The sequence below is a fragment of the Alternaria novae-zelandiae genome (assembly GCF_023758075.1).
Source record: "Alternaria novae-zelandiae strain BMP 2774 chromosome Unknown scaffold_7, whole genome shotgun sequence".
NCBI classification, from domain to species: Eukaryota; Fungi; Ascomycota; class Dothideomycetes; order Pleosporales; family Pleosporaceae; genus Alternaria; species Alternaria novae-zelandiae.
The window spans coordinates 958,201-974,342 of NW_026056967.1; the positions used below are offsets into that span (position 1 = coordinate 958,201).

Sequence of the window (16,142 nt, forward strand, 5' to 3'; positions counted from 1 at the left end):
TGCACCTTATACAAGGGAAAAACTAGACAGGTCTGCAGACTACGTTAACATGAGTACGTGCAAAGTAGGTGTGCTAACATCGATGTAGACCCTAGGGTGTTCACTTTTTCCCTAGGTTGACGTGCATGTATCATAAGAATAAATGCCTATATTGAGTCTATAACTGCCATCGTAGCTAAGCGACCAGCAATCCCGATACATTATACGTGCATGCAACAGCACCAACTATCTTCTCACTTTCCATGGAGTCGTAGCCACGACCCCAAGACTTCCTAACTTTCAGACCAAGCCCAACGCCAAACCAGCGCCATGCCGAGTGATATCAATATGCAAACTGTCGTAGTAGAAAGGAATGAAAACGCCCGCAATACCTGCAAATTCGTGTTCGCTAAATGCTATGCATGTCATGTCATCACCGTTATCGTGGATGCTTAGACGCGGATTCCCGCGCCAGAACCCCATCGTAGCTTCCGCAGGCCGAGGCCAGTGCCCTTCATGCCTGCAGCAGCTTCCTTACCACAGCGTCCAGCCTCGGAACCTGCGGTGCCAATCTGACCCATCGCCTCAGCATGTCCGGTCTCTTTGCCAACGACATAGCCAGCCGAGAAGCCGATGGCGCTGACCAGGACTACGACGCCAGCGCTGACGACCCAGGTAAGCAGCGTCGGGCTGATTTCCTCAATCATCGGGGTTGTCTTGCGTGCCTTTTTGACAGTACGGCGGTCTTTGCTGCTGCTGCGAGCACCGGCTATTGGCGGACTGGCTTTGCGCTTGGACTTCTCGGAAGGGCTGCTACTGGTGCTGCATGGGGATGATGCGGCCTCTTCGGATATGTTGCCCAAGGCCACGGACTCTGGCACCATGCGGAGGGAGGATGGATCGACTCGTGTGGATGAGGGAGTGTTCGCGCGCGGTTGGCCTGGCTTCGGGAGGCCACGCACAGCGGCGGCAGCCGAGAGCAACGTGGATAGGCTGGCGCGGAGGGCCTCGTCGTGGTCGGGTTGGTAGTTGGGTGCCATGGCATTGTAAGGGTTATGCTGAGGGTAGGAGTGCTGTCGCTGTCCAGCCGGCCTCACGTTCCTGCGAGGTGTGTACAGGGTGCCGGACTGCGACCGGATAGCTTGTTGGTTGTTCGGGTGCGAGAAGGCGTTTGGCCGTGGCTGGAACTCCCGTCTTGAGGAACGTGGGTAGTTGACCGCCGTCGCATTCTCATCGTCATCATCTTCCCTCTCAGACATGGTCTCCGAAGACGCGACCGACTGCGGAGTTTGCCTCAGAGGTGACGGAGCGATAGCCTCGTTGGAGGATGTCATGACCCTGTCCGACTCGCTTTCGCTCTCCTCATACTCCTCCTGACTACTGTTCCCTCCCGCTGTGATGCGGTGTCCTGTCCCTATGGAGAACTGACCGCCGCCTCGTGAGCGTCTGTTGGGCCGCCTGTGCGCGTTGGAGTCGTGCTGCACCGTGAGGCCCGTTGTGATGATCTCGTCGGTCGCAGAGGATAGGGAGGTTGACGAAGGCGCCGATGCGAGATCAATCCATGACTCTGTGTACGATGTGTTAGCTGTTGCTCGACATACAGATGCAGTGCAGTATTGAAAGAGAAAGTGTCATACCTTCTGAGCGTTGCCTTGAAGACGCAGCGACATGTCGAGAAGGAGGCATGGCTTGGTCCTGGTGGTTCGCGTCGTCGGCCCCTATGTTCTGTCTGCCTGCTCGCGGTGGACGGTGATCGTGCATCGCACCCTGACCTTCACAAACTCGAGCCTTGAATAGAGCTCTGCGGCGCTGGACCTCAGCGATAGTCCTTATATCCCCGAGCCCTAGGTTGACCGGTGGTGTGGAGGTATGCGCTCAAGTGGATCCCAAGGGCCGTTCCGACTTCGGTTCTTTGTTAGGACTCGGAACGCTACAGCTTGTTGATGGAAGCAAGAAAGGCCAGCGCAGCTCTGAAACAGCTTATCGGGGCCCAGAAACAAGGCACGGCACCCAGAGCCACCGAATCCTGTCGCGGCGACGCTGCGAGTCGTCGTTGGAGATAAGGTAAGGCCGCGGACGAGCTGACGCTATGTAGACTGGCTCCCCAACTTGCGCACGGCCAGGGTCTGGGCGTAATGACGTTTCGTGGGGAAGGGTGGAAAGCGGAGATCACGGTAATCGCCTTGGGCGGGGCGCGAAGGAACACGACAGAGAGCGACCGTAGCAAGCGGAAGGAGACAAGTTGATGTAAGGAGAGATATCGCGAGGTCGAGGTTGGAGTACGTAGACGGCTGCTCGTTCCTGACCCCGTGTCCCGTCTGGTCGTTGGCGTATGACCATGGGCAGTAGGTGTGGGTGACGGACGAATCAGACGTCGCTCACTCCCCTTCCTATCCAAGCCTGGCGAGTCTAGACGTGCTCACCTGCCTTTATCCAGGACATGCGCATCTACCTCCTGAGCGCATTTGCCCTGTGGTCTGCGGTGTGCAAGACATGGTCGCGTAGTCGCGCAGCCTCATCTCTCAGTGCTACGTACAACCATGCCAAAGTTTACACAGATTGACCATCACTCCACCTTCCTCGACGCTTGTTTACCACACGCTATCTATAACGTCATTATCTGGGGTGTGAAGCGAGTCGAGTTGCGCCACGTAGACTTTGTTCTTCTTCGACATGGACTTGACAAGGGAGGCCAGCTCTCCCGTGCATGCCTTGCAGGAGATTCGCGTCCTCCAATACCGCATACTGTAGGTTCGCTCATCTGTATCGAGTTCAAGTTCTCCTTTCCTTGATCCCCATACTGCTTCTGGAGTACGTCACAGGCTTGGTATGAACAACTGGGGAGACCTTGCAATACAAATAGCGATCCTACGAATGAGATGCAAACACACCGTCCAGCTCGGTGTCCAGTTCGCCGAAAGCCAATTTCGTATCGTACAGGTATGGAACATCGACTCCGATCCATGCAGATATCATACCACTGTCATACATCCTCCTCTATGCGTGCGGGTATTATAGCAAAATCGTAAACCGAGCCGCAGGCTTAGGGAAATCCAAAATATATCGAAATGCGTTCCAGTTCATCCAGACCAACCCCCATGTTTCGTGAAATCTCTAGTTCTTCTTCTCTTCTTTCTTCTCCTCCTTCTTTGTCCTGCTCTTGAAAAAGTCCGAAATACCGTCCTTGAACTTCTCCCAGGGTGTGCGATTCAGGTGGTTACTGAGTTGGCGGTATTTGTACATCTCAGCCCAGCAGTCGCGACCCCATTCGCAGCCAGCCATGTTGACCATAAAGTCGCGATCTTGCTCTTGGTAGTGGATATCGGGGTTGTCGCCATTCTCACCGCATGCGCCTGGTGGGAAACTCATGATTTGGCGTTGCTGGATAAAGGCGACGTGAGGCCTGATCCAGGGCTGATTCTGGTACATGTACTCGAAAGCGTCCTGCTCCTTGTGCTCCCACTCCATATGTTTTTGTTCGTAGCCGACAGGGTCCCACCAGATGTCAAGCAGCCTGTCGGTCCACGCGCTTCTTCGCACCATGAATGAGCCCAGATTGAAACCGCCACAGTCTTGGGGTAAGAGCATGTTGACAGAGTCGACCTTGCCGTCTCCCACTGGTGAGCGAGTCTCGGGGTCGAGGTATTCATCGGTCAGAGGATGGGTGATGTTGAGGGGGTTGTAAACGTTGATGTCGCGATATGTCACGTCTTGTAGCTGCTTGAAGACATGCTTCTGAAGGGAGTACGTTGGCTCCATAATGAACGTGTTCGTATCAAGCCACCAGAACCTGCGAATTATTAGCCTAGACCACATCATCTTCACGCAGCACGTACCATTCAGCATGCGGGTACTTGCGCATGGCGTTGCGAATGGTGTCAACCTTCTCCCAACTTTCTCTCCACTCGTGCGCATAACGCTTCTTGGTGCTCATGTCTACGATCTCCAATTCGTAGCCCCAATTTCTTGTGTACTTCTTCTTATTCTTGACGCTGTCGCGTTCGATAGCCCATTCGCGGGGACCCTTCCATTCCATAACACCTCCACCTTGGTTCGCTGCGAGTATAACGACGTATTTACTGCCGCCGCCGAACCATGCGGACCGTCTGTACATACGACGGATGGCTAGATCTGTCAATGCCAATCGCGAGAGGGGGCCTTGGAGGAGGTAATGACTTACGTGTGTTCGAATTGTAGAAAATAAAGAAGAATACTACGAATAGTACCAATGCGACCCGTTTCCGCAGACGCCATATTGTCCAGGCTATGCCATTCAAAGCACGCATTACTTTGTTTTGCGACCGCCCACGACCTAGTTTCTCCTTGTCGCCGTGGTTGAAGGGCAAGCTTGTAGAGATTCTGCGAAAGTGCTTGCCGAAGAAGCCTTGGTTTCTCGGGGTGAAGCCGGGGTATCCTTTCACCTCAGCACTCCGCTGTTGAGCAGATGCCCAAGTGACATTGTGTGAAGAGGAGCCATTCGGGTAGGGGCTCGTCCGCCCACTGTTATCGTATGGGGTATTCAAGCCCGGGCTCGACCATCCGCCTGGCTGAGGCGAAGGCGATCTCGACATTTCGAAGGCGCCTGGCGTGCCAGGGATGGAGGGTAAGGCTTCGCCCAGCGAGCGGCCGTGAAGACCGCTGGTTGTGCCTAACCTGCTCCGCGACTCTGCACTATCCGGAAGGTTGATATTACTGGGCGGCAATTGCCTTGCAGCAGAAGAGCGCCTCCTGCGTTGGCCACTGGAAGCGGAGAAGGAGGATTGGGAAGCCAGCGTGACTTAGTCGGCGGTGGACGGGCCGGGTGGGATGGAGGAGCGACGCCGACGTGAGGATCGTGGCGACGGGACAGTCAGCTACAGTCGCCGATGTGATTCGACGGCAGCTGCTCGAGCGTGCGGCACTGCAGAGGCAGCGTTGTGGTATTACTGAGGACAGCTGGCGGCTGGTAGCCAAGTTCTCGAACGGCAGGAGCGCGGCGGTCGCACTTGAAGCGGGAAGGAGCGTCGGGGAGAATGCGGTGCAACGTCCAAGGCTGTCGTCTCGTCAATGGCAATTGATATAACGAGGGACGGGAAACAATAAAATACTACAATACGTCGGGGTGTATAGCTGCTGGAAAGGAGTCTGGCGATAACCCAATCTAGGTCTTCGAGTTCGCTGCTTGGCGTGGATCCAAAAGGAGTACGCTAATTCCGCCCTGAGCGCACCTCCAGGATTGACTACCTTTCAAGACTCCAATCTACTCCGCGGCAACGATAGACCTCTGCTCTACGGCCTTGTGTGGCTTCAATGCGTCTCGTGGAGCGCGAAAGACGCTGGTATACAGCAGCTGTGGCATCGTGTGGTGATATTAATAGTTCGTATTCGGATAGCTGCACCCACATCGCCAGCAGGCGCGCAAGACCGACTTTGATAACAGCTGTCATGACTTGTTGTGCGTCTAGCAACCCCAAATGAGGTGTCGGATGTTTCCCAAATGATTCTGGCACGTTGCAGTGTGTTTGCATGTGTCCCGGAAGGTTAAATGCGAACGTGTGGTCGCAGCTTCGGCTGACCACATTGTGCACGCTTAAGCCGTGGCCGCCTAACGGTAGACGTCGCAGAGGTATGCATATCACTATATGCTATACAACCTGATAGTGCGTTCAAGAGAGTACCTATAATCGGCGATGGAGTCGCATCTATACAGTGGTGGGTACAAAGAGGAAGAGTCCCAAGCACCTGTTCGGCTGAACACCACTGGCCCAATCTCCACGAGTTCACCACTGCTACCACTGACTGCGAAAGGCTCATGGAATGAAGAAGAGCCTCCTCAGGTACTTATAAAGGCATCCACCAAAGAGTAGACAGGGAAATGGTCGGCGCATACAGACCGCACCGACGGCTAGCTAGCGCCACCTTGGCGGCGCCTTTCTCGTCCAACGGTTGGTGGCCGCCCTGATTGATCTGGCGCTTGAGTTACGTCGTCCTCCCACCTGACTGGCCCATCTCAACTTTCACTAGACACGACATCCAGCTATGCTTCTGGAGCGTCTCAGATTTCGCATAGTGTTGTACAATTCCAGCCCAGCGAATCCACGGCGGTTACTGAGCCTAAAGCCTGGATACATGGCGCTCTTCATGAAGCAGATCCACCTGGTGGCTCCAATCACCTTCACTCGGGACCCGTTGACAACGCCTGTTGCGTCCAGCACGCTTTGACTCATTCATTCGTAGTCGCCAGTGCTGCCACATTACAGGCTGGAGCAGAACTCTAGGTGAAGGAGCTATGCACTATGCGGTATGGCAGCAGTTTGCCTGGTAGGCGGCAAGGCCATCGATGGCCATGTAAAGATCCGGGGTTGCGTGTTCGCCCAAGAGCAAGAGCCTCACCATTCTCCTTTTGTTGCGCCTTTACCGTCTTCCGTACCTTTATATCACTCTCTTTAACAGTTTTCGCTGTCACTTGCTTTATGCCGTTTTCCTCGATTTCTTTTTCCGTCGTCACGTAATAGATTTCGGGCCCCGCGACACACCTCCACAATAGCATCAACAATAGCACAGCCACATCACGTCTCGGCTTCACAATCACTTCGACGCCGACGTAAGCCATTGTTGGTATCACCTTCGTTTAGTATCGAATACCCACCGACGGAAGACACCGACGGATAGCGCCAACGATGAGCTCGACGAGGAGAGACGTATACGGCCAGCAGCCATCTCTCAAGCCATCATCGAGGTCGACATTCAATACCGCACATCAAACGGACAGCGATCCTTACGCATACGACTCACAGGTGGATCGAGAAGAACAAATATCGGTGCACTTCAACGATGAGTTTGACGGAAGCGCAAACCTAGACAGGTCAACGTGGGACACCGAGCCCCATGTTGAGTCGCAACGAAGAACGTCAAGACACAACTCGCGATCATTCGCAGGACGCGTTTCAAGGCAGAAGAGTCGGCGGCGAGAGCTTCTGGGAAGACCGGCGAAGCCTGGAATCACTGTCGATACGAGCTTTACAAGACATAGAGGCACAGAACCCCACCAGGTCTTCCCCCAAGGTGGAGAAAGAGGAAGCGGGTCTGTTCGCAGGTCGCCATGGTTTGGCTTAGGACGATCTTCGACCAGGAATAAGGGCTTGGGTATCACCAAGGGTACACCTCAACCGAACAGTACACATCGGAAGAAGCCCAGCGTCGACCGGAATGATCTAGACACAGCCATTTCGATGACACCCGGCGGCAAGTCGTGGCAAGAAATATCACCTTGGGATCGACGTATTCCAATCGGAATATCAGTGCCGACCGACAGCATCTCCGACTTCAGCACGCTGCAAGCCAACCGACCTCGCGCTGGCAGTGACGCTACTCTTGTGACACCAAGCATCATCATCACTCCCGCAGCAGTGAAGTCCGTTTGGTCTCCCGATACTCCCTTTACAGAATCCGATTATACGCCGAGCATTTACTCTCGTTATCAATCGACTTTTGCGAGCTCGAACGTTCCTCCAGTCCCAGCTCTGCCTGCTGGTATGTCACAGGTACCAGGCCCTAGTGCATCCAGTGACACACAAGGAGCGACTGGTCACGCCAGGAACGACACTTTGGATTCAGCGGGGACTGCCTTTGAAGAAGAGGACGATGAGTCTAAAAGGAAGGATCGCATCATGTCTACCAGTACCGTCTTCGAAGAGGACGAAACACCTCTAAGAGAAAGAAACGTAGAGAACTCTCTGGCTATTGACACATCTATGGTGCCCACCCCACGGCGATCACAAGGTTGGTGGAATGTCATCACAACCCCATTTGTTATGACACCAAAATCGTCAACCTGGACTGAACGTGGTGGGGACCGAACACCAGACGTGCCGATGGTCCCTTTCCAATATGGTACCCGGAAGGCAAACGAACAAACAACACTTCCAAGCACTTCCAACACCACGGCCACCACAGGATCCAGCGTTCCAGTGGAAGCAGAATCAGAGAAACCCCTAGCCTACTCGTCGCAAGAACCACCTTCTGATCCTCATCGCGGTCTTACGTCACCACTTTCTACCATGTCAGCCTCGCCAGTTGTTGGGACGGCCGCCATCGGAACCGTCTTGATGCCCCGTCAGGTCGAGGAGCCACGGCAGATCAACGTCAACATTGAACTGCAAGACAGGCGACCGATGCCGGACAACTATTCCGTTCGAGCTAATTACCCGCCACCTGCACAGAACTTGCACACGTCAGCGCCAGCACAGCAAGTGAAGAGAGGAGTGTCTCCATCCGCAAATGCCAACAGCTCACAGCAAAACTTGCCGGTATTCGCGCCGCCGCCCAAGTTCGCCCAGAAGGGCTCACACTGGAGCTACGATAACGTCAGTCGTTCCAGCTCACAAGCATCTTCACCTGATCTCAAAGCACGGAAGAAGCATCGCAAAGTCTGCAACATGATGAGCCTTTGGCCGTTCGGGAAGAAGGGAAATCAGAAAAGTCAGGATGGCACAAAGGAGAAGAAAAAGAAGCGAGGCATCTGCTTCTGGGGCTGCTGCTGTTGTCTGATCTTCCTCATACTACTGGCGATCATCATCCCTCTAATCGTGGTCCTCCTCAGGAAGGGCAACGACGACAAGCCCACGGCAACTCAGCCAAGCGCAGATGTCGGCAACCAGTGGCTCAATTTGACCGACTACCCTCCCATACCAACGGGTATTTTGACTGTTGCGCAACCCGAAGCTGTAGAGGAAGAAAGTGGCTGCGTTGCGCCTACGACGTTGTGGAGCTGTGCACTACCAAAAGAGCTTCAGCAGTCCGTTGAGCCTAACAAGCCTGACCAACCTAACTTCAAGATCGAAATCACGTTTGAGAATGGTAGTGCGGCCAATTTGCCAAATTCTCAACGAGCAAAGAGGGCGGTTAATGCTGTTTCAGCTGGTGCTTTCGTCCGGTCGCTGCTGCATGCGCGTGCTGCATCTTCGCCATCTCCCGCGCCTCCATCGACTGCTGACATGAGTTTTCTGGGACAAACGACTGACGGCAATTCTGCGCCGTTCGAGGGTGAGGAGACTGGCCTGTTCGTCAGCATGCAAGATCCTACTGTCAGCGCATCGCGACTGATGAAGCGTGCCGATGCGAGCGATCCGACAAACATCACCGCAGCGATCCCGCCGCCGATGTTGGCTTCTGACGGAACTGCCGCGCCTGCGAACTTGCTGCCTTTCCCATCTGCACAGCCTCTAAGACTGTACAACCGCGGAAAGGACAATGAGCACTACGGCTTCTACAACTACTTCGATCGCTCCATTTTCTTGAAGCAGATTAACGGCACCAACCGTGGCGGCAACCCTGCAGACGTCGACGGAGGGAGTGCAAAGGACGCCGCGAAACTGAGGTGTACGTACTCGCAGACACGCTTCCTAGTACAGATTTGGACACGCAGCAAAGAAAGCAAGCCACTGCTACAGAACTCGGCTTCAGGCGCATCAGACGTGTTCAAGCGGCCAGGCACCTTCCCTTACCCAGTCACTGTCACTATGGACCGTCACGGCGGCGACCCATCGAAAAAGAACCTTTATTGCTACGAAATGGAGGACGACGGCTCCATCAAAGACGAAGAGTCGAAAAAGTCGTTCCAGTTTGAAGACCGCGGGTTCGGAGGCAACCTTGTCAAGGGCACGCAGGGACAAGGAAGTGTCAGCGGACCCATCGACGGTGGGACTGGCGGCTGCCGATGCCAGTGGCAGAACTGGTTGAGTTAAGGGTCCACTCACTCGGGACCCCAGCATGAGTTTTCCTTTGTCGAACGAACACTTCCGGGTTGATGGAACTTGCATAGCGTTTGGCTTTTGCGCGTAGAGGATACTGCGCCTTTTCATGTCTCTCACTTTTGTTATCGAATTTGCAGCCTCTCTCGTCGGCGACCGGAGTAAGCTCGATTCTAATACTAACCCACTGGATGGCCTTCTTGTATAAAAATATCCTTAGCTTGGATCTCTAGTTAATACATATTGATATCAAATTTCAAACACCGAACAGTTCACTTCCACCGTGCATGGTCGCTAAGCTTAGCTGTAGCCGTAGTGTAAGTATGTGTTTGGTCCACATGCGGCTCGGCGAGCCATTTCGAGGGATTGTGGATACTGTGCAGTACCGTCGGATGGTACCGTGGCATCTCCGCTGACATCCTGGGCCATTCGTTTTGAGAGCTGAAATGCCGAGTATCATATGTGTGTATTGGGTGAAGGGAGAATGATTACGCTGGTGGTAGTGGCAAAGACATGATGCCGGTAGTTCCATGACAGGGTTGATATTGCATTCTCCTGCAGAATCGACGACAGGTTCATTATCCCGACTCTACTGCCGTGGCCGTTCGAGACGAATCCTCGGATATGAAAGTCGTTCCTTGTAGTCCCACTTCGGGAGTAAGCAACAGAGATTTCCTCGGATATGCGTCTGTCAGGCGGCAGCACGTACCCCAATACGTTCGGAGATAATAAGGGCAATGTCACTTGGCCAGCGTTATTGGAGTTGATAGGGACGTGGGAGGATGGCAGCGGAGGAAGTGTGGATACTCCGCAGAACTGACGAGGATGCATGCGGCTAAGCGGTCTAGCAGCCCTGCACGGCCCAGATTCTCGGACCCCGCCATGTCCACTGATCTCGCCCACGTTCTCTGTGCGCCTTTCTTATTGGCTCTCCAGCGCCTCATCCTTTGAAGACCTTTCGTCGCCTCGTACGTGCAAAGTAGTGGCGACGCGGGTCAAAGTGCGTCAATGGCGCGGGCGGCCTGGGCAATTGATCTGTTGCCATGCCTCCTGATCGCAGGCTTGGTGGTGCTTGTCCAAGCCCGCAAAAGGCTTGTCCAAAACGTCATCGCTCCAGCAGCTATCACGAAGTAAACCTTGGTTACACCGGAAATCTGGGGACTGGGCGGATGTCCATGGCACAAAAAGGGTCTCTCAGAACGACAATCTCTCGCACTATGGGGCATAGAGCAAGGTACATAACAGTTACGCTCGCTCTCGGCCCAATTAGAGGCTGCTGCTTGTGCCGAAATGGCTGGGATTTGCTGTCGCGTGAGCTCCTTCCGGACTGGGTGGGCCCTCCAAACTCGTAGCATACTCGCGTCCGTAACGTTATGCCCCCGCCGGAAGCGACGGTCTCTACACTAGAATTTTCTTCCAATCCGTGGACCCTTATATAGCCTGGTAGCATCGGCGTCTTGCGAAATGCTCAACTTTGTTCACCCAAGTTCGCGCTCTCTTTGCGCCCCTGCCTCTTCTCTGCCTTCCGGCTGAACGCGTGGGACCTCTGACCCTCAGTTCTTACGTACTGCGACCCTCAAGAACAAAAAAGCGCACTGCCACCACGTGAAGGCGCGTATTCATCATCAATCAGCGCATACACACTCCCGGCACTCGGTTTCGTCATCGGACCGTCCGGCTAGTACTAGGATCTGGCAGCGTGCTGAATCGCAGATCCCATCCACCACTCAGGAGCCACCCACGTCGAACGTGGTACTGCTCTGCATTGTACGTGGGACTACTTGCGCTACAGACACCACCGGGTGATCGGTATCCCTGTGGGACAATCAGCATTCTTGCATTACAACCAAAGCGCATATAAGCTTCGACTAGGACCCGCGCTTCTGGGCAACGCTCTCACCAGCCATCCCCATCATCAGCATACAACAACGAGATCGCCTCGATTCTCGTGAACTTGCTGCAATGCCGGACCTTCGCGATCCTACGCCACCTTCCCTCCGGGATTATGGCATCGCTGCACCCCATGGACCCAACATGACTGGCGAGCACCAAGCAACTCAGGACATTGACATCCGGAATGACATGAGCGAAAACGAATCGAGCGTATTTCATGCGCTGTTGCACCCGGACGACCTCTACAATTCCAACGGCACCTACTGGGCAGATCTGCCCCTGGGTCAACGGGTCAAGTTCATCGGCCAAGTCGACAAAGCTGAAGCGAAAGCTGAAGCGAGCTACTTCTGGGATATGTTCAAGAAGGACCCGCTTGCGCCTATGGGCCACTACTTCCGCACATGTGTGATCCCCGGTGCTGGTCTTGGTCTCGAGGGGTAAGTTGTACGATACTGTAGCTTAGATCATCACTAACAAGAATTTAGATATGTGCTCTTCTCTATTGGTAACGTCAGGCCTCTCTTCCAGGCTGCTTTCCCGGAATGCTGGAATGATCACGAAATCTGCGACAAGACCTGGCTCCAGGCTGTCGACTACCTAGAGATCTGTGGTATCATTGTCGGTCAGATCCTCGTTGGTATTATTGGTGACTGGCTCGGTCGTCGCTTTGGTCTCATCCAGGACGCCGTCATCATGTTTGTCGGTCTTCTCATGCTCACCGCCGCCTGGGGTGTTACCCAAAACGGATGGGTCATCTGCTATGTCTGGGCTCTCTTCTTCTACGGTATCGGTGTCGGAGGCGAGTACCCGATGACTGCTACTGCCGGTATGGAGAACGCCGTTGGCTCTGGCAAGGTTTCCACCAAGGACGACCGTCTTCACCGTGGTAGGAAAGTCACCAGTGCTTTCCTGATGCAAGGTTGGGGACAATTCTTCAACCAGGTCATTCTGATCATCTTGCTCCTCATCTTCCACGGTGGATCATCGCCCCCGTACTCGAAAACCTTGGCTCAGTGGACCTACCGCGTGTCCTTCGCCATCCCCGCTGTCGGCACACTCTGGCTCGTCTACTTCCGTTACTACAAGATGAAGTCCGCCTCAAAGCAGCTCGCGCTGTCCAAGAAGAAGTCCAACGTCACCGGCTACGACGTCCAGTCTTTGAAGCTCACCTTCACGTATTTCGGGCCCCGTGTCCTAGCCACTGCGGGAGCTTGGTTCGCCAACGATGTTTTCTTCTACGGTAACAAGCTCTTCCAGAACCAGTTCATCGACATCATTACGCCTGGCAACAAGTCCGTCATGACCGGCTGGTTGTACAACTTGATCAACGTCGGTGTATCGCTATGTGGCTACTACCTCGCTTCCCTGCTCATCGACAACAAGTTGTACGGCCGCAAATGGATGATGATCGTTGGTTTCCTGGCTGACTTCGTCCTCTTCATGATTCCCGGTTTCGCCTTTGAATACTTCACCAAACCCGAGAACATTCACGGTTTCCAGGCCATGTACTTCTTGTCCTCCTTCTTCAACCAGTTCGGACCCAACAGTGTGACTTTCCTCGTCGCTGCTGAGGTCTTCCCCACACCCGTCCGCGCCACTGCTCACGGATTCAGCGCTGCTTGCGGTAAGGCGGGTGCCCTGCTCGCTGCCGTCCTGTACAACTACATCGACACCCAGACCAAGTTCTACTTTGTCCCCTGGTTCGGTCTCGTCGGTGCTCTCCTTACTCTGCTTTTCCTCCCAGACACCACTGGTCTGGATCTCAAGGAGCAGGAGCGTCGTTGGGCTTACATTCGCGCCGGCAAGGAGCACGACTACCACGGTATTGCCGTCCACTGGAAGCACATGTCCTGGTGGGAGCGATTCCGCGGCCAGCACAAGGACTACGATGCCAAGCTCGACTACGAGCAGAAGATCGCTGAGATGCGCACAGACTGGGTCGAACGCCAACAACACAAGTTCTCCGAGAAGAACGGTTGGGAAGGTGTTGAGGCGGACGAGGACGATCACGCTGACGTGCACAACTACTTCAAGCGTACCACCCCTGGGTCGTCCCACGGCCCTGAGCCCATGATGGCACCCAAGACGGTGTCGGAAAGTGACTCGGCGGATGAGATTACGCGGGAGAAGCAGCTCTAGTGGAGCTACGAATTTGAAGTTTCGTTGTAGATCCGATGGATAAAATGTTGATTATTAGCGTTATCGTTCTTTTTAGCATTACAAAGGCGTTTCTATCGTCTTGCGCTCGACGCAGAGGTTGTACCATGATACATATAATGAAGATTGTTATGACAAGTATGTTCTTGGACCCAGCCAGACCGTTTCCATTCTCGGCTTGAGTTGTTGAGTTTGATGAGGAGAGCGGCGCGGCAAAAGCAAACATTGACAGAATCTCGGTGCATTGTTGAACTCGATCAGAAGTAATATAAACGCGCCCGGCTAAGCTTCTCTGATACACGGCGTGCAGTCGTGACCGATGTTGAGCATGCATACATAAAGTTGTGCACGCACAGCAGTCGCTTGGACAGAAAACCTCTGTTCGGCTGTTCGACCCAGCCAACAAGACAGCCACCGGCGCCTAGCCCCGGGCGCAACCCAAACAACAGCCTCTGGTTTCACGAGCGACACCTCGGGATGACACAGCAGATAGGCGGACGGACACCTGCAGTTGGCGGCGCACATGAAGAAACCTTACCGCAAACCTTCACAGGTTTCGGTACACGCTTGGTTTCAGCGGTCAGCCATGGTGGCAGGACGGTGGTAATTGGAAAAGGGCAGGCTGGGTGGTAGCCCGGGCAACTATCACCCACCCGCTTTTTCTCCACGATGCGCGCGGCGGTTTGGCGGTGACAGCTGCCTGAACTTCGGGTCGCCGGCGCTACACCGGTGTACAGTTGGCAGCTTGGGAACCGCAGCAACAAGGCTGGGTGTCTGGTGTCAGTCGTGTCTTGTGCAGATGTCTACGACATTGGGACCTGCGCAAGTGCAGCATGTCAAATGCAAGTCGTAGCGTCGGACCTGACGTGTGGACAGGGTGAAAGGAATCTTCCCGAAAGCTTTCGCGGCTTTTTCGCCGAACAATCTGCAGGCGCAAGATTTGCAGGCACTCTCCTTCAGTGTGCTTCCATCGCCGTCTTTCCGTAGTTGCGCCGGCGCACCCAGCCTCACCATGTTGTTGCGACGAGATGGAGAATACGTCAAACACGAGATGGGAAGGAGAGCATATGACGACGTCATGATCTCCTTCTCCTTGAATCCTTATCACGTATTACGGCAGCGGCAAGCAATCGTCGTTGCGAAACGAGATTACGAGCGTGGTCCTTGCATGCTGGTGAAAAGTCCGGAGATGGGGGGACTGGGGTGTTTCTGGCCGTGCGCTTCATTCCCTTTAGCCTTTTGCTCGCATTTGCCGGTGAATGCGTCGACATGTAGGTACAGATTGCACGTTGTTTGTTTCAATATATTGTGTTTGCAAGGGGTTTCAATCGAGATTCTCGGATTTTCCTCGTGCCATGGAACGGATGGTTTAGTGTTGGTGGCAAATGTTCCTTACTTAGAAGCAAGCTGCAAGGGACGGGGATGGATCATCAGGAGAGGGAAGGAGAGGACCGAAGTGCTGGCAGCATTGATCGATTGATTGATTGCGCGTTAGCGACCAGAGCGAAAACAAGGGCAAGGGACACGCGTCACCGCACCCACGATCACGGGATTCAACAAAACCGATGCAGCTGCCGAGCATGGCTATGAGCAATCCCAGGCACCTGTTGCTAAGGATAGTAAAAACGAAGCTGCATCGCAGGCCAGCAGACGAAACACGATCAGACAGCGGTGCGTAGGCAAACTGCTGCCAACAATAACCGTGAGGGATGCATAGGGCCGCCAGCTGTACCGGGCAACGATCTGCATGCGTTATGGACGGGCTTGAGGCGATCGAATGGTGACGGACCTGCCCCTGGCACTATGGTTGCTAGTCGCACGGCCACTGGCGGGAGGCGTTTGCTGGCGTCGCGATAAGGTGCGCACAAGCGAGTAGCAGTGGAGAGATGTTGCGTGGCACTGCGAAACGGCCCTCTTCTGAAGTCAAACTCTTTCGCCTGCTTGCGCGTTGGCGATGGCTGGTGTGGCTGGCGGTCTAGGAGAGGGGAAAAAGCTGCCCAGGTGGTTACACGTCGAAGTTGGCGGTAGTCAGCGACATGGAAGCTCCCAGGCAATCAAAACGAAGCAATTCGGCCGCTTTCACCAGCATGACAAGCTCTCTCGCAGGGGACTAGCCTCGCCCAACGGTTCGAGTGGGCCAACTTGGATAAAATTCTTGGAACGATGCTTGTCCATCTGCCAATCGCGGACTCGCCTCGTGTCTGTGCGCCGGGGCTGGGTTGTTCTACTCTTGTCGAAACACACGGGCGCAAAGCCTCTCCAATTACTCTGCCTACCACGTCCACTGGGCGCACAGGGCACCTTTGGGTACTGTGGGTCCGCCCGACCCCATTGCGACACAACAGCCGCAAGTCTTGCGTGTGTGTTGCCCTGCGGCTCCAG

General features: G+C 54.5%; 4 protein-coding genes across 4 annotated transcripts; 2 read left to right on the plus strand and 2 right to left on the minus strand.

The window, feature by feature from the left end:
• Nucleotides 1–431: 431 nt before the first annotated feature.
• J4E88_004329 (uncharacterized protein) lies at nt 432–2,444 on the minus strand (the record flags this gene model as incomplete). The annotated part of the gene is made up of 3 exons (XM_049397975.1): nt 432–1,546; nt 1,617–1,751; nt 2,432–2,444. The coding sequence occupies 3 exons, from the start codon at nt 2,442–2,444 to the stop codon at nt 432–434; spliced, it is 1,263 nt and encodes a 420-aa protein (XP_049256420.1).
• A 649-nt stretch (nt 2,445–3,093) lies between these two features.
• J4E88_004330 (uncharacterized protein) lies at nt 3,094–4,550 on the minus strand (the record flags this gene model as incomplete). The annotated part of the gene is made up of 3 exons (XM_049397976.1): nt 3,094–3,769; nt 3,816–4,104; nt 4,160–4,550. 3 exons carry the CDS (start codon nt 4,548–4,550, stop codon nt 3,094–3,096), a joined length of 1,356 nt encoding a protein of 451 aa, XP_049256421.1.
• A 2,088-nt stretch (nt 4,551–6,638) lies between these two features.
• On the plus strand, nt 6,639–9,704 carry J4E88_004331 (uncharacterized protein; the record flags this gene model as incomplete). The annotated part of the gene is made up of 1 exon (XM_049397977.1): nt 6,639–9,704. One exon carries the CDS (start codon nt 6,639–6,641, stop codon nt 9,702–9,704), a length of 3,066 nt encoding a protein of 1,021 aa, XP_049256422.1.
• Nucleotides 9,705–11,672: 1,968 nt separating this feature from the next.
• J4E88_004332 (uncharacterized protein) lies at nt 11,673–13,742 on the plus strand (the record flags this gene model as incomplete). The annotated part of the gene is made up of 2 exons (XM_049397978.1): nt 11,673–12,040; nt 12,089–13,742. The coding sequence occupies 2 exons, from the start codon at nt 11,673–11,675 to the stop codon at nt 13,740–13,742; spliced, it is 2,022 nt and encodes a 673-aa protein (XP_049256423.1).
• Nucleotides 13,743–16,142: the final 2,400 nt, after the last annotated feature.